Below are 24,037 nucleotides of genomic sequence, written 5' to 3'. Positions count from 1 at the left end.
CTGGTTGTTTTATGGGAGGCCAGTCATTTTTCTGGGTTATTTTCATGTTTCTAACGTGCACATTCAGTTAGATGGGCACATTGTAACTTACATTAAAAAAAAAACAAAAAAACATATACCAGGTCAACAAACAAAATGGTCAGAATTGGATATTCTTTGCAGTCTAATCTGAGGAAGGTGTTGGCGAGTATTTTTGTTTTTATAGTGACGTGGAAGAAATCACTCTTTGAGTGCCAATGACCTAGAGGTAATCATTGTTGCTGTTTGTGGGTAGAACAATTAAAGCAAATTATAACCTGACTAGTGCCCTGCTGAGGCACGACAAAGCCTCCAAAAATTTGTCAGGCTTTGCCAAGCAGAAATATTTCTGCTATGCTTTTGTCTAGTTGAGGAAACTTGGCATCTGGATAGAGTGAACTTTCGAACATAATGATTAGAATTGAGATGAACTGCTTCCAGAGAAGTGAGCTGCAATACCAAATTATACTATAATTGAATGACTGCCAACCTGCTGTGAACTGAAAAACAAAGACCCTAAGAGTTTAGTATCACTTTAATGAGTCTGGGACTGAGGTAGATTGCCTAATATATATTTCAAGGGCTTAGCTGCCTCAGCTCCAGAAATATGTACCTAATGAAATAGGTTACAGATGAGGGTGTCAAGGCAATATTTCTTTGAAAATGTGTTAACTGCAATTAGAAAGACAAGAGCAAAAGTTTCTTGTTACCATTTAATAATCTTAACATATTCTTAGCAATGGGAACTGTGAATAGTAATCATGATGGAACTGGACCTTGTCTGAGAGCAAATTGTGGTACTTAAGCTAAATTTTTTTTTATGACACTCATCCTTATGGCAATGTTTCTCAATTTCAGACTATCACCTCTGTCTACTTAAGAATCCTCAGCAAAACTTGTTTAAAATGTGGACACTTCAGCCTTACCCTGAACCTGTCATCTTGAAACAGGAGGCCCTAGAAATCTATATTTTGCAGGTTTTCCAGATGTTTCTTATGCTTGAAGTCTGGGCCTCACTCCTTTGCAGTCTCCGTGTGTTTGGGGATATTGTATGAGCAATGTGAGGAACATGCCCAAAGTAGCACCACAAGATGACCAAAAGTCAAAGAAAGTAGAAGTGGTGGCCAGCCAGCTGTTTATACCAGTGGCCATGGTGCAAGGTAACTGCCTCCATGTCCCCTAGAATTAATAGCTTCTGACTATACCGACAGGTCCAATCTCTTTAGTCTTAGCAATAGTGTTACTTATATCTGCATAATAGGTTTAAATTGTGCCCAAATGGTAGAAAAGTAAAGGAAGCAGATAGAATTTTCTTTATTTTCCTACGTAATCCTTTCTGAATTTACTCTCTCTATCCACATTTTTTATTTTCCTATTTTCTTTCTTTGGAATTGGGATGACTTTGGGCAGACTGAAAGTGAGTATACTAGGTATACCAAGAGTAGACCCCAAGCACCTAGTGGTTGCAGTAAAAGAAGAGAAGCAGAGACCTGGGCATTAGAACATTTCCACTTTTTACAGGTTTTCACCAACATATATGTTTCTAGTAAGGATTTTATTTTATTAAATGTCTGCCAAGAATCAGGAATCAAGCTGAGGCTATAAGGATAAAGGAAATGTGGATTTAAAAAAATCAATCATTTTACTGCCTTAACTTAGACACCTAAAATAAATGGAATAACAAATCTTTGGAAATGATTCTCACTCGACCTTTCCTCACTTGTTTTGCCTCTCCTTTTCCCAAAACCACCCGCTACACCTTCCTGCCTTGTAATTTGAGTTTGTTGCTCCACTTATTATCAACATTGGCCTCTCATGTTTCATAAGCCCCAGGATATAAAGAAGTGACTTAGTGAGTATTATGTAGGAGATAAACGGAAACCTTTGCATCGAGGGACCTGATGAAATAAGATAGAAAGGCAGGAGACCAGATCATGAAAGACCTCGTGTGCTAAGAACTAATCTGAGAGATTAAGGGCCCCTGCAGGAACCAGGCCAATGTAAAGAATGAGACCACTCAGTCAAAAGACAATGGCAGAGACTCTAGAACTGGATGGTCTGTGCCACTCCAAAGGGATTCAGAATTTTAAAAATTCAGTTTCTTAACTCACTCTTTGCACAAATAGGGTGCATAAGTAGCTGAATATGGCCCATGGCTGTCATTTCCCAGTTCCCAAAGATCTAGCACAACCAATGAAGGGTCGTCAGATAGGAAGAATTATGACCGGGTTCATAAGGTCAAAAGATCTTTCTATTATGTGTTGGACAATGGACGGGAGAGAGTGAGAAGTGATGGAGAGTTGCTGTTTGCTTTGAAGACCATTGCAGCAGTATTAGTGAAGCATTAGGTGTGAACTTTGGGACCTGAACAGTTGGGTGTTAGTTGCCAGTTGCAAGTGGAAGGGGAAGAAAGGGGTCTTTTCCAAATTCCCACTGGACAAACACAATTGGAGTAGGAGAAGTGGGGAGGAAGATCCTGAGTCCAGTTAATTAGTTCAATTTAGGTTTTGTTGCCTTGGAGACAAAATCCGAAGCCACAAAGGGATAGTGGCAGCTGAACTTAAGGGAGTCAATATTCCAGAGGATGTGTATGGAGGGATATTTGAGGACCAAGGCTAGTATTCTGAAGTACAGCTGGAGTAGGCAGAAGATACCCACCAAGAGGGTATTTAGCACTAGGTCACATCCCCATGTTCCCAGGATCTGACTTGACATTAGCTACCACCCCACTCCACCCTCCAGGTGGTTTTCATTCTGAGAAAGCTCAGTCTCCTCCCATCCATACAGGGGAGGCCCACTCCTTGGGAGACTCCATGAACTTCAGGTTTACAAATCTGCTGGGTGTGCTTGTATATAAGTTGACTTTTCTTGCTTGCAGGCACAGGATGTGCCCAAACCTCCCCTTCTGTTCAACTTGCCTCTCTTCTGCTCTGAAGGCCCCACCCAGGTCCTCCCACCAGAGCAGAGGCCTCCTGACCTGGTGCTGTGGGCCGTCCTCTTGCCCCAAGGCCCCCTGCCTGCTGTTGGGCTTCCCATTCTCCAGAGGAGATCTGTTATTTCCAGGCCACTGCTCTCTCTTCACAGGGAAACCAAACCAAGCTTCCAAAACCACAGCCTGTGCCCATCCTCAGGGTCATGCTGCCCACCCTATCCCACCAGAAACCACATCCACTGCTGTTTCTCGGGCCTCCTTCTCTTCACTAGCTGGCCAGTCTTTATTCTCCCTCTTGTGTGGGTGCCTGTGAGGAAAGGATCCCTATAAGACACTGACCTAGTCCTCAGAATTATGGATCCTAACCTTCCCTTCCAGTTATTTTGTGTTGTTTGTGATGGTTTTTTTTTTCTTTAATAATTATTTTTTAATTCAAAAGTAACAAAAACATGTTATTATAAAATATGCAAACACATGGCAAGTGGATATAATCACATTAATAGGATTGTTTTGTTTTGCTTTTTGCTGAAGATTTTGCTCTCTTGCTCAGTGAGCCTTCCTTTTCATTTGATGGGTATTTATTGAATACCTGTTGTATGTGAGGCACTATTCTAGGAGTGAGCTCAGTCCTGCTCTCACGGGTTGTGTGTTCCAGGTAGTGCCTGTGACTGTAACTGCTTGTTAGCACATGGAAGTCCCCCCTCACTCATGTCATTGTGATGACAGACCAAGATTCTACTCTACTGAGGACTATCACTTAGTCATTCTTCTGTGGGTGGATATTTTGTCTGGGAGGTTAACTTTCAAAATTCAGAATTTTGTTTTCTGAATGTTACTGGAATTAGACTACGTAAAAGCATATTTCTTCTTTTACTCCCTTTATTTTTTTCTTTTTTTAAACAAGTAGGCTGGGAGGGTAGCTCAGTGGTAAATCAGATGCTTAGCATGCAAGAAGCGCTGGGTTTAATCTCCACTCCCCGCAAAAAAAAAGAAAAGTAAATACTACCTAAAACAATTTTTAGTTTCCAGTTATAAAACTCAGTTGTTGCAATTTCATAAAGTGTGTAGTAAGCATTGGGTTTTGTTTTCCCTTTTTTACATTTTTATTCCTTGCTTTATCTTGACCACCACTGTCTTCAAATTCTTAGCATGAGAAAAAATAGAACTGAGTAGAAAAATTCACATTTGCTTCATCACAGCTAGCTGTAATCTAGGCATCCTTAGAACGCTTGGGAGCTTTCTTAATATGAGGCTCTCAAGAGATTAAGAGCCTTCCTGGTCTGTGTCTGCTTCTTCCCCTCCTAGTCTTCCAGCTCTCCTTCCTCTCTGTCCCCCTTGCCTCCATCTCCTCCAATCATGAAAACAATTAAGAGAATTGAGCCTTTAAAAAAGCATGGCTTAGAAACTGCAAATAAATCTATATTGCAAAGGAGAAGGGAGGTCAGAAAGGTTTGTTACGTGCTTATTTGGGAAAGATCATAACCCCAGGAAAGAAAGAACAAGAGAAATAAAAGCTTCATGACAGGTGAATTCACCACCCTACTTGCCAGACTTACCTCCCTTCTGGGAGTGACAGAGCCACCTGTTTCCCAATTTCAGCACCAGAAATTCCAGCCCCTCCTTGACCAGAACGTCTGGGTAGAGTCATTACATTAAATATTTGGACCATGATGTTTTCCCTCCAGATTCCCTCCCCAGGGGCAAATCACACAGTTTGATGCTTGGTAGAAAACCAAAACCAGGTCAGGGACCCTTGGAGAGCTCTGGGTCCTTTGAGGAAATGGAGCTTTGTGGCCTCAGTCCTCTGTGTGTGTCCGTTTTCCTGCTCTGCCCAGGGCTTCACCAGAGGACTTTTATGGGAGCACTCAAGGCCCCAAAATAGCTCAGAAATCCTGGGAATGTTTACACGTGAAGTGATTATTTTGTCTCCAAGAAACAAGGGAGGCAGCCACTAAGTAATGATTCTGCTCTCCACTTCATTTTCAGAGAGAGTGGTTCCGTGCCTTAGCCAGAGGCGCTCCTTTGAGTTAGCTTGACAAGCTCATTTCCATCAGCATGCTCTGAGGGAGGCAGCATTCAGAGAGAAAGAAGCCCCCTGACCCCTCATCTCTGGGACTACTGTCCCCTTTCTCTGCTCCACTTCAGAACAAAACTTCACCAAAACCGCTGTCTCCATGATTAGCCCTTCTTAAGCGAGTGAGTGGCAAATCTAACATTCCCTTGCTGTCCTCATTGCCCTTGACCTGTCAGCAGCAGTGACACAATGAAACAACCTTCACCCTCTTTGGCTTTTGTGATCCTACCCTTGAGCATTCTTTCTGCCTCTCAGATCACTCCCTGGTCACCTTCATGGGTCCCCTTCTCTTCCTGCGCTCCCCAAGGGCTGTGTGGGCTCTGTATCTTCATATCCTGCGCCTGTAGGGTGGTATGCTCTTGACCCGCCCCTGAGCTTTGTGTTCACTTATCCAAGTGTTACTTGATTCCTCCAGTTTCATGTTTAATTAGTGCCTCAAAATTCCCATAACAAAACCACAATTCTTGATTTCGCCTCCTACATATTCATAAATCCATTTCTGTTCAACCAGAAATGACCACCCTATATCCCCTTGTTTAAGGAAAAAAAAACTCCAGATTTCCTTCCTGTTCTTCATTGTCATGAATAAATGCTTTAAATTATTTTCCCAAAATATCTCAAATTCATCTTCTTTTCTAGTCAAACCACTCTTCACTTCTCAGTTGTACTGTGATGGTGGCCAGATGGGTTGATTTGCTACTGCCCTTTCATTCCCAAAGGGGTCACACAGCATAATAGTTAAGGTGGAGGCACCAAAGTTAACCTCTCTGGATTCATATGACTCTTCCTTCACTGATTACAAACTTGGGGAGGTAGCTTAAACCCTAGTGCTAGTTTTATATGCCTCCTGCAAGTCTGAATGATAATAGTTCCTGTCTCAAAGGGATATTAGATTAAATTAGTTAAGACTTGTGTTAAGTATTTAAAAACAGAGCAGAGAACACATTTTTGTTGTCTTGTGTTTAATGCACACTATGGCTTCCATTGCACTTAATGATTCCTAGCCTATAGTCCTGTACATGTGTGGGCTTTTGCCTCTTCGACCTCCCTATCAATCATTCTGTCCTCATCAGCCTCCCTTCAGTTTCTTCCATCTACCATACTTGGTCCTATCTCAGAGCTTTTTGTACTTGTTTTTCCTTTTGCCTGGAATTTTCCCTGATTATCTACTTTTTAACTTAATTTTAATTTTAATTTTTATATTTTTGGTCTCAACTAGGAGCTTTCCATGACAACTTACCTAATGAAGTCTTTCCTACCTCCCATCTGTTTGGTCTACGTAACATCACCCAGTTTGTTTCATTAACAGTACATCAAAATCTAAAATGCCTTCTTTATAAAATTCTCTACTTGATTGTTTTAGCTCTCTCCACATCACTAAAACTCCTTGAGGAAAAGGATCTGAGTCTTGATCATCATTACATCTCTCATACATAGAATAATACCTGGCACACAATAGGAAATCAGTAATAATTTGTGAAAAAGAATAAGTGGGTCGGTGGATGGATTAATGGGTGGATGAAATTCTTATACCTAAATATTGGCCACTGGCTAGTAACATATTGTATAATTCTGAAGCTAAATTAGTGTAGAGCCTTGTAGACTTGTGACTTCTCACTATGAAAAGATGCTAAAATTTGGTGGAGGAATAGAAAGTTCAAATTTACTTTTGAAAACCTAGAATGCAAAAGTATGTGTTCTGTACATATGGCTACATGTGTTGAGGCAGGAACTCTAAACAGAGAGTTTCTTGCCCTTAAATTTTTGTGGTCTGCTTATTATGGGATGGCTTTTTTCTAACAGCTTTCTTTGTCTGTTTTTAATTTGGGCATTCTCAGAATTGCTGATGTTTCCTCTTGGAATAAACACAAGTAGACAAAAAATGAAAAACAGCTAGCTAAAAAAACAGGCACTTTGTCATACAAACTTGAGTTTGAGTCCTGAGTCAATTACTTAGTAGCAGTGTGCCCATGAAATGCTTAACCTCCCTGAGCCTCAATTTTTCTCAACTGTAACACATTGTTAAAATTGCATGATAAAAACTAGTGTGCTGACCACATGATGGGTACTTAATAAATGTTAATTTTCTTACCTCACCTAAATCCTTTCAGTGCATGTGAAGGGCGTGTTGTAAGAATTTTGCATGACCACATTTAACTTTTGACATTTTATCTGTCTCCATCAAACTGTCTTTAAAAATGCCAGTATCTGAAACAGTAAGAATAATAGTTACAGCAGCACCTGGTACATAGTACTTAATAAATATTTACTGAATGAATGGATAGTCAATAAATACTGCTTTTAATCATGAGAATAAACTACACTTCCATATAGTTCAAAGTAATGTTTTCTTAAAATAGCAATGATTTTTCCCTTAAATTATGCAACTGAACACTGAACAGCATCAAACCATAACTGAATATTTCAAGACATTATGGCACAAAACCACATTTTCTTGTGCCTTATGTTATTTTTAAGCATGTCTTCTGGAATTGTTCAGTTCAACATTTTGGAAAACCAGTGGACTCTGAGATCTAAATTCAAAAGGGAACCAGGAGGTGTAGAGATGCTTCTTGAACTTTTAAGTAGTATTCTGTTTGCACTCTCTGTAACCGGGTGTTTTATTCTTATATATATTTGGTGCAAGGAAATTTAATTAGGTCATCAAGATTTCCACCAAATGTGTTTGATAGCATATTTGTTAAGCACATTTGTTGAGGAAATTTTAGAATACACATCCACTCACATGTGCACACACTTTGGGCAATCTTAATAGGTTAAAACCTGACAGCAAACTATGTGAAATATGACAAAGGATTTCATATACATCATTAAGAAAGCCTGATTATCCAAATAGAAAACTAACCTAAGGACAATTGAGAAAATAAGTTAAAAAAAGATCAACAAACATGAAAGACATTCAGATTCATTCATAATTAAAGACTTTCAAATTAGAGCAACAAAAATCCATTTAATTATTAACTTGAAAAAGTAAAAATAAAATAATATTTATTACTGGCAGGAATTTAATAGATGGAGTGCTCTCATACAATAATAGGACTATCATTGTTTCAAACTCCTTAAAAGGTTTAGAAATTCTACTAGACATGCATTCTATGAGCTAAACAAAAATTGAACCAAAGATGTATGTATTAAATGTTATTAAACCACTTTTAGTAACAGCAAGAAAAATAGAAGACTACAGTACCCTGTGAGATGGAATTGATCTTTAAAATCCTATGCTCATATCTATTTTAAATAGATACTTATTTAAAATAACATTTTCAGGAAATTAAATAAAATATTTTGAAACTATTTAAGATATATTAAGAAATCAGAATAGTACAATGAATTCTGTGTGCTTATTCCACTTTAGCCAGAATAAATCATAAGGAGATATTGCTAAATAATAGGATATTTACTATATCCTATATTTACTACATCTCTCCTTTTTGTATCTTTTGCTGAAGTATTTTGAAGCAAACCTCCAGACATCATGTCATTTCATGTCTACTTATATACATCAACATAAAATAAATACACAGTCTGGGGATGTAGTTCAGTGGCATAGGGCTTGCCTACTATTTACAAGGTCCTGGTTCAGTCCCCAGCACTGCAGCAGAAAAACAAAACAAAAACCATGTTTTCTTATACAATTACAGTGCCTTTGTAATTACTAATATAATTAATGTAAGTCCTCCCTATGGTAGAGAACATTGAAATATCCTTAATTGTCTCAGTAATGTCTGAGTCCTTCCTCCTGATATTTTAACCCAGAGCTCAACAAACTTTTTCTGCAAAAGGGCAGATAGTAAATATTTTCAATTCCACTGGCCACACAGCCTCTAGCAATTATTCAGTTCTGCCATTGTTGCTAGAAAAGCCACCATGGACAATAAAGAGGACTGGGCGTGACTGTGTTCCAACGTTTTATTTGCACAAGCTGGCAGCCTCTGGCCTTGACCTGAAGGCTGCAGTTTTCCAGCCCCGTTTAGCTCATTATTTTCCATGTCTTTCGTAAGATGGGCTTTAGCTTTAAAGCCTTGATTAGATTAGGGATCAATTTTTTTTTTTTTTTTTTGTGGCGAGAATACTTCATTAGGAGTTCTGTAGGTTTCCTCTCACATCCCATCAGATTGTCCCCCTGATGGTGATGCTAATATTTGGTGGGTACATGTGGGTAAGGCCTGATCCCTACACTGTAAGCTCTTGATTAGCCTTTTGTCTAATTGTGTTTGTTACCTAAATTAATTACTTCATTAGAGGTTGCAAAGTAGTAACTTTTTATTTGTATTATTGTATCTCCTTTTATTAACCAGAATGCTTCTGCACAGAACTTTCCAAAACCAATGGAAGATTTCAGTTACATTCAATGAAATCTAGTTGTATAGAAACACATTTTGCAATCAAGATATATGCTAATTTTTCCTTTTAATTGATAATTTTCCATATAAAGTGTCACTTCCAATGATTTCCAGGGGATTGGGAATTTGGGGAGTGAAGAGGGCCTTTCTCATTTTATTTTTATACTTTTGTGTGAAGATGAATCAATAGATCTTTTAATATGTCTATGGTTATCAGTCATCTGCATTAATGTTTTTTTCATGCTCAAATTATTCCATCTTCGGTTAATGGGGACCCCTTTGTGCTGGTTCCTTGTGTTAGCTTCTTTCGTACTAACTTAACAAGTTCCTAACAAGGATTATTCAATGATAAGGTAATGAAATTGTCTATAATATATGTTGAAATTTTGATAAAACAAAAAGCAAGCAGGCAAATAAACTATATTCATCATTCAGAAAAGTCTAATGAAGTATGCTAAATTGTTCAATGTTTTCTGGGAAACACAATTATAGGAAAATAGTATTTATTGTTTTAATTACTTCTTAGTACTCTTCTGCACTCCAGATTTCCTCACAATGTGTTAATTTTATAATAGTAAAATGAAGTTAAAATTTTTATAAGCTCAACAGAAGATGTTCAAGTTCTTTTCATTTAGCAAGTTCCTTTAGCACATTTAAAATAAGATTTAAATTAGTTCAAAAAGTACTTAGACACATATTTTCAGAATTGCTAATAATTCTTTTAATTAATAATAATTAACAATTTGAGCTATTTCTCATGTTCTCAAAAAGCTTGTAAGGTAAAGACAGAAAAATGATTTAAAAAAAATCAATGTTTAACAATATCCATAGGATCATAAGAGTTGATTGTTTCTCCCTTCTGTCCTTATAGGCCTTGGGAACTTATATTTCTTAATAACAATGTAGAAACTACTCTGTAGTATATTTTTTACAGCACTTTAGACAGACCACATATTCTTGAGGTTCCTAGATCTGTAAGTATTCTTTCTACCCACTCTTAATTCTGTGTGTTCATAGAGTCCAAGAAAGTTAAGAAGAATAACAACATAGCCTGTTTCTGAATATCAGTCGAAGCCAAAATGTAAATTAGTTTCCTTCACTGTGGAAAGTGATCTTTAGGTATTGCCTTGATGAAGTTACTTTTACCTGAGTTCCACAAGGGACCATTCAGGACCCATCTAAGTGGGAGTTGAAATATTTGACACCAGAGGGAAATTATTCCATATTTACAAATGAGTCTCCCTTTGCACAACATGTAAAGTGGTCCTGTTTCTTTTTAATAGTTATACTTCCATGAATAATAGAGAAAGAAATGTGGAAGCTCAACTACGTAAGGATCCTACGGAAAGGGGATGTTAAATTCTTCCCCCTCCAGTAGACCAAGAGTCTTCATATCCTCTTCCTGAACAATCTTGGAGCAAAGCTTCCCTCACAACATAACCAGGTGGAAAGTTCTTACCTTCCTCAGGCATTCTCTCGGAAATGTGAAACATTCTATTCTTTTTGGACAGGCCATTCAGGATTTCCGCCATTGCCTTCCCAGAAATAGTTCTATCATTTCTATCATAACAGAAATTTTTGTCATTGATAAATTTTTATATTAACATATAAAAGCTAGACTTATAAATATCGTGTTCACAAATCTGTAGATTCCACAGGCCAAGTGTATGTCAGGGTTGCAACAGGAAACAGAAGGCACACTCAGAGAGTTGAACTGAAGCAGGTTTAATAACTCCATCTCTTTAATACATGTAGTGCAGCACATGGTGAGATTAGATCTGAACAACCAAACAATATCAGCTTTACTTCCCTGTTCTTAGATTCTTGATGTAAATATGAGCTGTGAATATTTACATCGAATTTTGAAAAGTAATAGTATGATCATCTGAACTGGTAGTGAGCACCCACCTATGTGGTGAAGAAGGAGAGTTGGGGAGGGAGACCAGGGAAGGAACCCCGAAAGAGAATTATTGACAATATAACCATTTCTTTGGTGATGCACAGAGTAAAACCCTTCAGGTGCCACAGGTGACCAGATGACTCTGGCACATGTACCTCTTTGCCTGTGCTGGGGTCTTATTTTTATGCAAAGTGTGTCTTCTGTCATAGGAACTAAGTTATTGACTGTGCCCTTTCTGAACTAGATTCCTCTGATTGTGTGATCCCATAGACAGCATAGGCGGACATCTCAAGGTACTCTGAGAACTCACTGATATTTTTGGTTAATAGACTTGCCAGTTTTCTAAGAACTGTACACTGATAGTGATATATACCAACTCTTTTTGACTTTGCATAAGATGCGTCTGGATGAGGACAGGGTATAATACCTGTGGGCTGTTTTGGTACCAGAACCTGATACATATTTGTTGAGCCAATGAAAGACCCTTTCTTACATTACTATTGTTTCTCCCACAATATGAAGCACAATAATAAAGAGTTAAGAAATGTTAATGTAGTCCCAGGGGGAGCTCGAAGCAGGTAGATCACACATTCAAAGCCAGCCTCAGCAATTTAGCAAGGCCCTAAGCCACTTATCAAGACCCTGTCTCAAAATAAAAAGGTTTGTGATTCAGTGGTTAAATGCCCCTACGTTCAATCCCTGTTACCAAGAAGAAAAAAGAAAGAAATGTTTATGTAGTTTATGTAGTGATTCAAGTGCTTTAAGAAATACCCATAGTTCAAGATTTATTTAGGTATTATGTTCTCATTCCCTGTCCCCGAAATACAGACTGTAAACACCCATAACAGGTGAGGCACACACTCCAGGTGAAAAATTGCTACTGCCCTTCTCACACTGCCACCACTCTAAATAATTTCAACTCTCAATTTTTATCCAGACCGTAGCACTTAATTCTAAAATTACTGGTACTGAAAACATGACAAGTACATATTCTTTCTTATTTAATTCCATCAAACTGTTTATAGAACCAAACAAAACACATTGCTTTCTCTTTATTGAAAGCATTATTTTGATAGCATTTCTCAATATTGTTTCTTAGAACTGGAAATTGTTTAATTTTGTCCCTTTAAAATCTGAGGGTTTTCAATAAAAATGGCTTTTTAAGTTAGACATTCTGAATCTCAGATTTTTATTTATTTGGGCCCTCTCTCTTTCAAAATAAGTAATTTATGGAACTGATTCATAAAGAAATAATTTTAAAGGCAATTGGTAATTTTAAATGACTAGATGTCATTGATTTGAGTTTATCTGCTTTGGGATAGGAATCCAGAGAGTGTCTGTGAGGTGATGTGCAGACCTGTTTGAGCCTTGTAAGAGTGCTGAGTCTGGCTGAGTAATTAGCAACTTTGCACAGCTAGAGAGGAATTCAGGTGTCTTTGGGTTGAAGTTGGGGACATGCAAATCTAAGGGAAAGGCCGCCACAGTAAGTGATGAAATAGCTGAGCAAGAGTAGCCTGGAAGGTCTCATCATTCCATGTAGGCAGTTGTTTCTTTGGGGGTCCAGGAAGGACGTAGTGTGTTTAAAGGAGCAGCAAAGGCAGGAGGCACGAGCCAAGTACCAAACATATTGATTCCAGAAACAGTCTGGGGAGGTCCTATGAATATTAATATGCCCAAAAGTTAAAAAAAAAAAAAAAGACATGGAAAGAAATGAATCATTTGACTAGTGCCAAGTTCACTTTGTTCCAGGAACTGGGATATTTCATAATAAAAAAATGAAATAAAAGCCAAAAATGAAGCAATGGCAATTCCTTTTCAGATGGATTCGAGGCTTAAGTCAGGCAATGAGTATATTTTATTCAGGTCTAGTTCTGTTTCTGTCATTATTCCTCTGTTGAGTCTAAAGATAGTCTTTGATAGATGGTGAATTATTTTGGTTCTCTATATTCATAAAAATTTAATAGTGCTAAAAATGATCAATGTTACATATCTTTATTCATTCTTTTGTCTAATTAGTTGTCATAGTTGGCCTGGGCATCAAAATATTTCCATATAATAATTTTTTAGTAATAAAAATCTACCAGACTGACCAGTTTGAGTAGGCAAACTTTTAAGTAATTCTAATTTGGCTTTAAATTACAATATCTTCCTCCTCATCAATTATAATTGAATTAATGAACCATCATAAATACTTAAATAGGGAAAGGATTTATAGGAGTCAGCAGTATGAATTTCCTGTTTGCCTAATAAGCATCTTCACAGGTCACTTCATATCACACATACTAACTTAAAATAATGAGCCTGGAAATAAAAATCAGTAAATTGAAAGTTAAGGGACTGTGTCTAAGTTGAATATCATTTTCAATTTACCAGTTCACTCCAGACAACAATCTATCTGGTTGATATATTTTTGGTGGTGTATATGTGATAAAACAGGCTCACTTCTTTGCACTTCCCTGAACTTCCAAAGGCAGCAGTCTTAACTATCAAACTCTATTAGCCAATTGGTGAACCAAGCAGTCAAGTATTAGGTGTGGTCAATAATATTTGAGGAACTTTATTTTCCTAACACAAGCAACTCTGAAGAGTGACCCTGAGTTGTTCTGGTGAACTTTTCATTACTAATTCCATCAAAAGTGTGTGGACAGATAGGACCCAAAATTATACTAAATAAGGATATCAAACAGACATATGTTTAGGTTTTCACATTGTGTTACAGAAATATTTGTGATCAAGAAACCTATTAATGTTTTGCCTTATTTTCTTTGTTAATGTGAGTGACAAAGAAAAATGAAATCATCAAAGAGAGTCATCCACAGCAGTTCACCTGGCCCACCTAAGCCAAGCACGTGTGAATGCACAAGGCGTGTATGTGTGTGCCTGGAACCCTACATGGCTTCTCACTGCCATCATTGATTTCCTGCCCTCATTAAGAACTTATCGATCCCTGTTCTCTAGATGACACAGGCTGTCCTAGCAGCCAGTCAGTATCTCCAGTGAAGACACCCTCAGATACCGGGAACAGCCCCATTGGCTTTTGCCCTGGAAGTGATGAAGACTTTACCAGAAAGAAGTGCACCATTGGAATGGTCGTTGAGGGAAATATCCAGTCAGCCCGATATAAAAAGGAATCAAAGTCAGGCCTTGTGAAGCCAGGTAAGTGGACCAACTCTTCATATTTTATCTGGGTAATAATATGACTGAAGCAATTTTGCCATTTGAAACAGAACATCTATATATCAAGTCAGGAATCACTAATCCCATACCCAGTACCCAGAAATATTTTTAAAGGGGGTAGGGTGTCGAGTGGAATATTTTTTTGTAATAGTTGTTAATAATTGAGTAAGTATAGTGACCTGTATTTCTACTATAAAGAGATTTCTATTAAAGGAACCAAGTTGAAGGAATATAAGCTGCATGATCTAACAGATATTTAAATTATATGATCAATTCTAGCTAAGATTATAAATTATAAAAATAAATTGGTGCCTTTCAGAGTGACTACTATTTATGAAAAGAACAATTTATCTTGATGCTAATCTACAGAGCTGGGCATGCTTGCTAATTTACCTGCTTTATTTTCTTTTAGAGATTTAAATATGAATATGATATTATACATATGCAAATGTTTAATAATTACAAAATATTCAGTGATATCAGGTGAAATTAGGATAAATATTGCAATGAGTGTGATACCACAAGCATTGGAAGAGGTTAATTTTCAGAATCTACAATGTATAAATAAACGTTTTGTATCTCAGAAACAAACAGATATATAGCGAGAACTTTAAAGTAAGAGGACCTGAGCTAATATGAACTTTTGGAGACAGCTTCTGTGTCACTTTCTTTTCCTTAGCATCCACATTTACACTATATGTTTATACTGAAAAGATGAGGCTTTCAGGAGTCCCCATTCCACATTTGCCTTTTAACTTTTGTTTGATGACATTATTATACAAGGTGCTGCAGATGATTTTACTTTGATGTGGCCAAGGCTTTGTCCTGTGTCCTTTTCTGTTGGGTGTTTGTATCTGTCTGCTTTTGAGCTTCCTGAATAATTGCTGTGCACAGCATATCATAATGGATTATTCTTCCTCCTACTTTTCGTCCGCCAAAGAGAATGTCATTTTATCTCAAAGAAAAACTTAAACTGTATGAAAAAGAAGTGAATTGCTAATTGTCCTTTGCTTTGGAATAGTATGAAAAAGGAAAAGCCTAATACACAATTGGGGAAGGGAGACAGCACATAAAAGACGAAAAGGAGTATTATAAAGTATATGGGATCCCCTTAGTATTTAAGAAACAATGAGCCAAAGAATGTTGTGTAATTATAGCCAAGAAATAAAAATATTATCTTGTGTACCCAAGGAACAAGTCTGCCATACTTTTGCCCCCCTCAGCTCAACTGTCTTTTTTAAAAATTGAGATATAATCCACATATCATAAAATTCACCTATTTCAAGTATAAGATTTAGTGGGCTTTAGTCAATTAAAGCTATTGTACAGACATCACCATTATCTAACTCCATGCCTATTAGCAGTTCACTCTCCATTCTCAGCCCTGCCCCACCCTGTCCCTGGCAACCACTAACTTTCTCTCTGTCTGGATGGATTTGACTGTTCTGAACATCTCATAAAAATGGAGTCATACATAATATGGCTTTTTGTGTTTGGCTTCTTTCACTTGTAATGTTTTTAAGGTTAACAAGGGTATATGTATCAGTACTTGTTTATTTTCATGGTTGAACAGTATTTCATTGTATGGATAGTCCACATTTAGAAGTAGCCTTTTTTAAAAATAATTTTAGGTTTATAGAAAAATTGAGTGAAGAATATTGAAAGTCCCCCTGGATCCCCTCACTACTAGTACTTCCCGCTTCGCCTGTTTAAACAGCTTACTTTAGTGTAATAGTATAACACAATTTGTTTATCCATTCATGATTTGATGGACATTTGGGTCATTTCTACCTTTAAGCAGTTAAGAATAATAGTGCTGTGAACTTTGGTATACAAGCTTTTGTATGAACTTTTTTTAGTTCTCTTGGGCATATACTTAGGAATGAGATTCCTGGATCATATGGTAACTATATGTGTGATTTCTCAAGGAACTGCCAAAATGTTTTCCAAAATGGCTAAACCATTTTACCTTCCACCAGCAATGCATGTGGGTTCTAGTTTCTAGACATCCTTCTTAATACTTGTTACTATCTTTTTTTATTATAATCTTTGTGTTAGTCTGTTTTGTGTTGCTGTAACAGAATACCTAAGACCAGGTAGTGTTGAAAGAAAAAAAATGTTTCTTATAGTTTTAGAGGCTGAGAATCAAGGTCAAGGGGCCCAAATGTGTCAATGCCCTTGCATGGTGATGTAGAGGAGGGCATCCCTTGGCAAGAAAGGGAGTGTGCCAGCTCAAGTCTCTCTTCTTATAGAGCAATTCCATCAGGGGACTATGGGCCTATAGTACAGGGGAAAAGAAATGCCCATATGCACAAAATATTATGTACTAAATTCAGAGGTATATTTATTAAGATTTTTGAACCTAGTTTTAATGATTTTTGCCCAAAGGCAGAGCCTAAGGCAAAACTTTTATTGATTGCTTCTGATTTAATTGCTCATAGGCATAAATGTCACCTAAGCAATCTTTACCTGGTGTTCTTTTTATTTACTTGTACAAGGTAAAGGGATCCACTGAGTGTCTTAGTTACCTAAAATTCCTCACATCCTTATTCCAAAGGATGCTACAATGAACAGGACTCAATTCTCTACAGTAAACTCTTTGTATTTGAGAAAAATCTGCACAGTGACCTATACTTCTTTGAACTTTTGGCCTGTCAATCTAATAAATATGAAGAGAGGAAATCCTGGAAGCGAGGCCCCTGACTGACTCTGCATTTCTAAAATACAGAGACATAATCTCTCACAGCATAAGAAGATAATGCTGTAGGTTAAAATGGCCTCCTCCCGGCCCGAGCTCATCCCTCCCCTCAGCCAAGACTGATCTCCAGCTCTCCATGTGCGCTCCACTTTTTAAAAATAAATCAACTCATTAAAACCAATACCAATTTATTAAAATAGCAAGCAATTAGTGACTCTTATATATGTGCTCAGGGATTCTTTAACATTAAGTAACCAAAGCCTATCTAATTTTAGGCCCACTTTTCTAGATTCTGGAGCACTGCAGTTCACCTCAGAAAGGAGTTATTGAAATGCCCCTGAGGTCAGTAAGATGAAGAGCTAATAATGATCACAGGGTCTGTGATGCAGAAAGAGAAGGGAAATATGTCACAGGATGCTGGGAAGGTTTGGAAAGGGGAGCTGAGCAATGAGCAAGCCTGTGCCTTGCCAACAGGGCCCTGTGGTGCACACAGTAGCGAACACTTCCTGCCAGGCAGGAACTCCTTCTGGAAACTTCTTGCAGGTGGTGAGCCTTCTGTCGTTTTGGCTTCTATCACTTCATACCTATGCAGATTTAATTAAAAATTGCCAACAAGGAGTAAAGAAAACCATTCCTATGGTCCAGTAGGGTGATGGCTTTGTGTTTTCCTATTTTCCTTTTATCCACAGTTCAGCAATATATACATTCAAGGCTGAATCTCCAGAGCCTAATTTCATGTCTGTATAAAGCAAGCATCCAATAAAAATTTAAATGGGAAACACAGTGTGTACTTTGTGCAAGGGATTAGGTTTTTTTTTTTTTGTTTTTTTTTTCATGTTTACAGAACATAATTTATTAGATGCTCAAACAGGAAAAAATGTGATTGAAAACCAAACAGGTAACTAAAAACTGGACCTTCATTTGAATTATACAATCAGAGCCATCATCTGTGATTTTGATTTATAGTTGAATTTCTAATGTTTTTTTCAGTGCATTTTAACTATACATAGTAATGGAGTACATTTTGACATATTCATCCTCTATTGGCTTCCTTCTATTTATTTTTTTTAATTGGTGCTTTATAGATATACCTAAAGGTGGAATTCATTGTGATGTGTGTATACACACACACACACACACACACACACACACACACACCATAATTTGGTCAACTTCATTTCACAGTTCCTCCCATTTAAGGGAGGATTGAATGTGAGGTACATGGGGAAGGGTTTCAGGAATGACCTTGTCATCATCCTGCCTTTAGGAAGCTTGTAATTTAAGGAAGAACACTGTGAAATAAATCCTGTTGAACCCTACAGATTAATAGAAAAGGAATGAAGGCCTTCCAGGGGGAAACTTTTTGAGGAGTCCTAGAAGGTGACATTCCTTCCCCTGGGGTGCTTCTCTAATCAGTCTGTAGTCAGTTTCCTGATGGAACTTTTTAACCAGAAATGAAAGGCCTAATTGGATTACTGCGAGAGAGTACATTAAGTGACAATACTGAGCCAACTTTCTTGCTTGATTTATTACTTACAGAGTATCTTAACCCAGGAAAGAAAAAGATCCACTGCCATTGTTTTACAAATAGAAGCACTAAATCCTTTGTCCACAGACTAGTTGGAAGGGTGGAGAAACAATTACACAAATTTAAACAAATAATTAGAAAAACGTGAAGGTGATGATTAAGGAGATCAGGAAAGAACAAGTGGTTAGGGTCACTATAATTTAACAGAAATCCACATTTAGAAACCTTGAAATGTTGAAATCTGCATTTGAAAGATGTCACTGTATCTCCTTAGCATTCAAACCAAGTTAGTATTCCCTTGTTATCAGACACCACCCAGGCTATTGAAATAGGAGTCCTGCAAGCTGAACCATAATAACCTCACAACAATAGCCAGGGATTGGTTACTTAAAAAAAAAAAAAAAAGATTTCTCACATTGAGAGGCATTTGCTAGAAAACTCAGAAGGCACCAAAGAGGTTAGTGATTAATCAGCACTAAGTCCCTTGATAGAGCCTCTTTCACACACAACCATAGCCCACAAATGTTTCTGTTCTTATCAAGAGCATCATTTCCACTTCAAAGTTAGTTGTGTAGAATAAAACGACAGCTTATTCTTGTAATAATTTGAGCTACCTAGAGTAGTTCAAGGAGATTTGAGCACCTAGGCTTCACAGCTGCTCCCTGTGTTGCCCAGCCTGCCCTGCCTGCAGTCAAGTGTCTGTACAGAGGGAGAGGGGGCCAGACCGTGTCCTACACACTAGGTCCAGATCTTCATATCTCCATCTTATAACTGTGTGATCTTTAGCTGCTTGTCTTCTTTTTTGAAACCTTGTGCTTTGCATCTATAAAAATGGATTATTAAAAGACTTTTGAAAGAGATTAATTCCTCACTATATGGTAGTGAGGGCCATCTGTAGTTCTTAATAAAGATGTAACAAATTCCATGCACCTTATTTACAGGAAAACTCTTAAAACCCTCACATAGGACTTAAGTTTACTTGAAATAAAATTCTAGCTTGTCTTATTAGCCCAGTTCACATAAAATGAGAGGAATACTTGATAAAGGAAGACATTGTGACCAAAGTGTGAATTGACAGCTGAAGGCTTGACAGTGAGCCAAGAGATGGGGAAATAGGAAAGAGTAAATGAAAGACTACTAAAAGCCTAGTGGCCTCTAAAGTGTTATAAGCCATTACCAGCTTGAAATACTTGGTGGCACTTAGTGCAGTAATGGATGTAAAAGCAGACAGAATCATTGTGATGTTGGAATTTGGAAGAAAATGATGGGTATGAAGGCAGAAAAATGTCTCACACATTTAAAAATATTTCTATAGAGTGAAAAAACTAAAAATTTGTAAGACTTTGGTTATGGGAACTTTCTATATTCTTTGGGAAGGTATTTTTTTTTTAAATAGCTCACTAGTTATTAGCAAGTCTTCCAGCAGCAAAGCTCAGCCTCATATATAGACTGCAGATTATTTCAGATACTGAAAGCCTTATGAAAATATTTGTAAGGATATATTAGATGTACATTTAGGCTTCAAAAACATTCTGACATATGATTTTTTTTTTTTTTTTAGTCAATAGTTACTGAGCACTGACTATTCCAGGCAAAACTCCAAGACCTTAACTCATTTAATTCTAACATTGATGTGAAAAAGGGTCATCATTAGCCCCCATTTTACAGATGGGGATACAGAGGCACAAACAGATTTAGCAATCATCCAAGGTCACACACACAAGGATTTTAAAGAACATAATCTTGCCCCTAACTCTTAAGCATATAATAATTGTAAGACCTGCCTTCAAATTATTAATTTTAGTTGAAGTCGAGGAGTAACCATTAAGAAAAATGTGGCTGATATAAAACACAAATGATTTTTCTTTAATGTTGATAGAGGCCTAAAAATTCGTATAAAGTCTTATAAATTAGATGATGAGAGTCCATTTGTAAACTTTGCTGGCTATTGCTGATAATAAAATTAATGAGACTCAGTGTCACTTCAGGGAAGTACAGAAAGTCAAATACTTAGGACTCTCTGGAGAAGGTCAGTAAAATGAACATGAGAACATGGACATCATAGGGAATGTAAGGTGCTTAGCGATTTCCACTTGATCCTGAACTAGTCCTTTCTCTACTGGTCACAAATGGTTCACCTGCTGCCCCACATGTCATGGATACTTTCTTAAAGGAAGATCATTAGACTTCGTCAAGTGAGAGCTTTTGCATTAATACTGAAATAAATATCTGAAACTTTCTTTCATTGTGAGAGAAAGAATGTTGAGACAGAATATAGCAGATAATGTTTTGTGGTGACTGTTAAAAGTTTATCACTTCTCCTCAACAGGGACCAAAACAGTAAAATAAACAGTAATGAGTATTTGTCCTTATGGAAAGTTTATGTGTTTACTTTCATGCTTTTCTCCCATCTGGGATGCACCCAATCAAGCAATGGTGCCAAATAGACTTTAGTGGAGTCTCCCTAAGAATTAGCAAATCATAATCCTCTTCTTCTCAGAGGTAACTACCATCCAAAATCCAGGTCTACTGGGATTTATTACATGTACAGTGTTCATAGCCACTGATTTGGGGGACTGCCAAAGGTTCACTTAGTTCTCTAATGTGTTGAGAGGGAAGCATTATAAGTCACTTATATACAGCAGAATCGCCAGCAAACCACACACCCATCATTGAGGGTGCTTATCAACTGTCATCTCAACAGAAATAAAACCTGGAAATGTCTTTCATGTGTAAATTATGCAAGTAGATGCTTTAGGCTGGGCTTCCCTCCCAACCTCAAAATCAAGGAGGATTCTGCCAAGGCCTGGGTGTGGTTGAGGGGATCCAGAAAGGTATGGTGAAATACTAGGCACTGGCAACAGCTTGGAGCCATTTCCAAATCCTGAAGGGGCTAGAGGAGGGTCATGTTACCTAGAACCCAAAGACAGCCTTGGGTGAAGGACTTGGGCAGAGGAACACAGCCTCTGGCAGAGAAGGAGCCAGAAGGATAAATGCCCTGACTTCTCTAACTTCTTTGCTGGTAGGATTTGTTGTGTGGCATTGGGTGTATCCTAGGGTTACTGGCAAAGAAGTTACATGTTGAATGGCATAGCATGTACCCTTGGGTAGTTCATTGAGTTTAATTTCTTCTACCACTAAACTTGTATATGATAGCTTAGGTTGTCAGTAAATTGCATGAATGGGGGCCATGGTTTAATGAGGTAATACTTCAGGAACATTGCTGTAACAAGCTTGCATTCTAAGATGCATGAACTGGAATGTTTGCAGCATTGCAAAAATCTAAAGGAAAGGGAACCCTCACTTGACCATGTAGTGAAGAAGAGTTTCTGTGAAACTAGGTTTGAATCTCAGCTATGTATTTGCCAGTTTTTGTTCATTCATTCAACAATTTATTGAGCATTTACAATGTGCTGACAGTATTGTTCCAGGCATTAAGGATAGAGGAGTGAAAAAAGCAGGCAAGATGCCCATTCTCATGGTGCCTGCCTTTAATGGGAGATGGCTACTGCATAAGCACATAGGCAAGTTCAGATAATGACAAATGAAATAAAGTAATGCAGTATAGAGCTGGGGCAGGGGAATGTCTAGGGAGATGACATCTGAGCTGAGAATCTCAGGCTCGGAGGGGGCCCAGGGGATGCACAGGTGGAAGGCAAAGCAGTGAGTTAGGAAGGGAGTTAGGGGGAGCAGATGAAGTCTGCAGAGTAATGGGAGGCCATGAGGGTTTTAAGAGAATGGTTTGATATATGTTTTTGAGATCACTCCAATGATTCTGTGGTACCTGAATTATCAAGAGGTGAAACCAGCAGCAGGACACTAAATTGAGAGGCTTATCCTAGGATGGAGGCAAAGGAGACAGTAAAGAATAAGGATGCAGTACACATGACAGCATGTGACTCCCCATTTTCCTAATGAGACGAGAGATGTTTATTTGATAACTCCAGTAAACCTTTTGCAACATGGATGAAATATCAATATCTAATTTTTTTTTAATTTGTAATTTTAGTTAAATGTTTTTGTACTCTATTATTAATTTAGAAATATTTCTTTTAGGCATTTTTCATTTAAAAGCTTTATTCACTCTTTCTCATCTCTAGAGTGACTTCTTAATTCATCTGACTTTTTCAGAGTAAATCATCGTCACTTCTACCTAGATTGTTTGAGATAAAGCAATTTTGAATCCGTGTCTCACTCTCATTGGTAATTTGTTCAAGCCAGCCAATAGGGTATAGGCTAAGTAACTGTAACAAATAGACTCCAAAATAGAGGTTAAAACTAGACAGATGATTGTCTCTTGCAAAATAGCACATCTGGGTGATCCAGGCTGATAGGCAGCTATGCCTCCTTAGCACTAGGCTACTGCTTCTGGGACCAGAGTGGCTCTCATCTGCCTAGCAGAAAGGAGGGGAGAGGGACCAGGGGACACTCTGGTCATTTTAAGGTCAGGATGAAGTACCACATGTCATTTCTAATTATATCCCAGGACATCCTAGTCAGATGGGCACCTGTTATTGTAGAAGAGGGGGAGAGTAGAAGTAGACATTAGTGAACAGCCAGCAGGCTGTCACTGCATCCACTGCATAGCCTGGGACAGCTGGCTTTTCTGTTATCCTGTAGATGTAGATAATTATCTTTCTCTCTCCAAAGCTATTCAGTTCCCAAGTTCAGATAGCAAGGGATGTAGGGTTTTGTGATCTCTACAGCTTAACTATTGACTGTGTTACCATTTAAATGAATCTTTAACAGCATGGAGAAGCCATACCTTAGGAATAATTAGAAAATCTGCTTTTGAATTTCTCTGTCTCTTTCACTTGAAACAATCCCATTGGTTGACCTCTGAAGGCAGCCAAAAGTACCACAGATGGAAGCCAGTTCAGACTGACGTGTCTTTTTTGAATGGCACTTTTTGTTCAAAGAAGGTAATTACAAAACAGCCCTAAAATAAGAGGCTTTGAAAAGACTCTAATATAAGGGGATTTCTTCTTTTTTGAGAGGTAATTGTGCAAGGAGAAGTACTCATCTTATATTTAGACATAGAGGTAAGGAGAACCAGGTCATGTCAGAAGCAATTGGGGGAAGGGTTAGTGGGATGGAGAGTGTAATCTGTAATATAAGGAAATGTTTTCTCTTTTTCTTTAATATGGAAAATAACTAATACCTAGCTTTTTTCCATTGCTGTAGTATTCATAAAAGATATTGGTTATATATCAGTGTGTTTGCACCATTTAAATACTACTCAACACTGAGGGTAAAAAATAGACATCCTCTGTCTTTGCAAATAATCAGTCTCAGCATTTGACAGGGGACTGTTTATAGTGACAGTACTGGCCTGTTCTACAGTCT

At 37.7% G+C, this 24,037-nt stretch overlaps 1 protein-coding gene across 6 annotated transcripts in view; it reads left to right on the top strand.

Moving 5' to 3' along the window:
• The window catches only part of SYBU (syntabulin), a 108,660-nt gene that overhangs the window by 47,339 nt on the left and 37,284 nt on the right, over positions 1–24,037 (top strand). For all 6 annotated transcript variants that reach the window (XM_079130930.1, XM_079130931.1, XM_079130934.1 and 3 more), the window contains one exon: positions 14,247–14,444. In XM_079130930.1, the coding sequence (XP_078987056.1) occupies positions 14,247–14,444 (198 nt within the window). The remainder of the gene's footprint in view (positions 1–14,246; positions 14,445–24,037) is intronic.

The sequence above is a fragment of the Sciurus vulgaris genome, assembly GCF_902686455.1.
Source record: "Sciurus vulgaris genome assembly, chromosome: 1".
Classification (NCBI taxonomy): domain Eukaryota; kingdom Metazoa; phylum Chordata; class Mammalia; order Rodentia; family Sciuridae; genus Sciurus; species Sciurus vulgaris.
The sequence above is the reverse complement of the archived record's forward strand: the minus strand, read 5'-3'. Positions and strand labels throughout refer to the sequence as shown.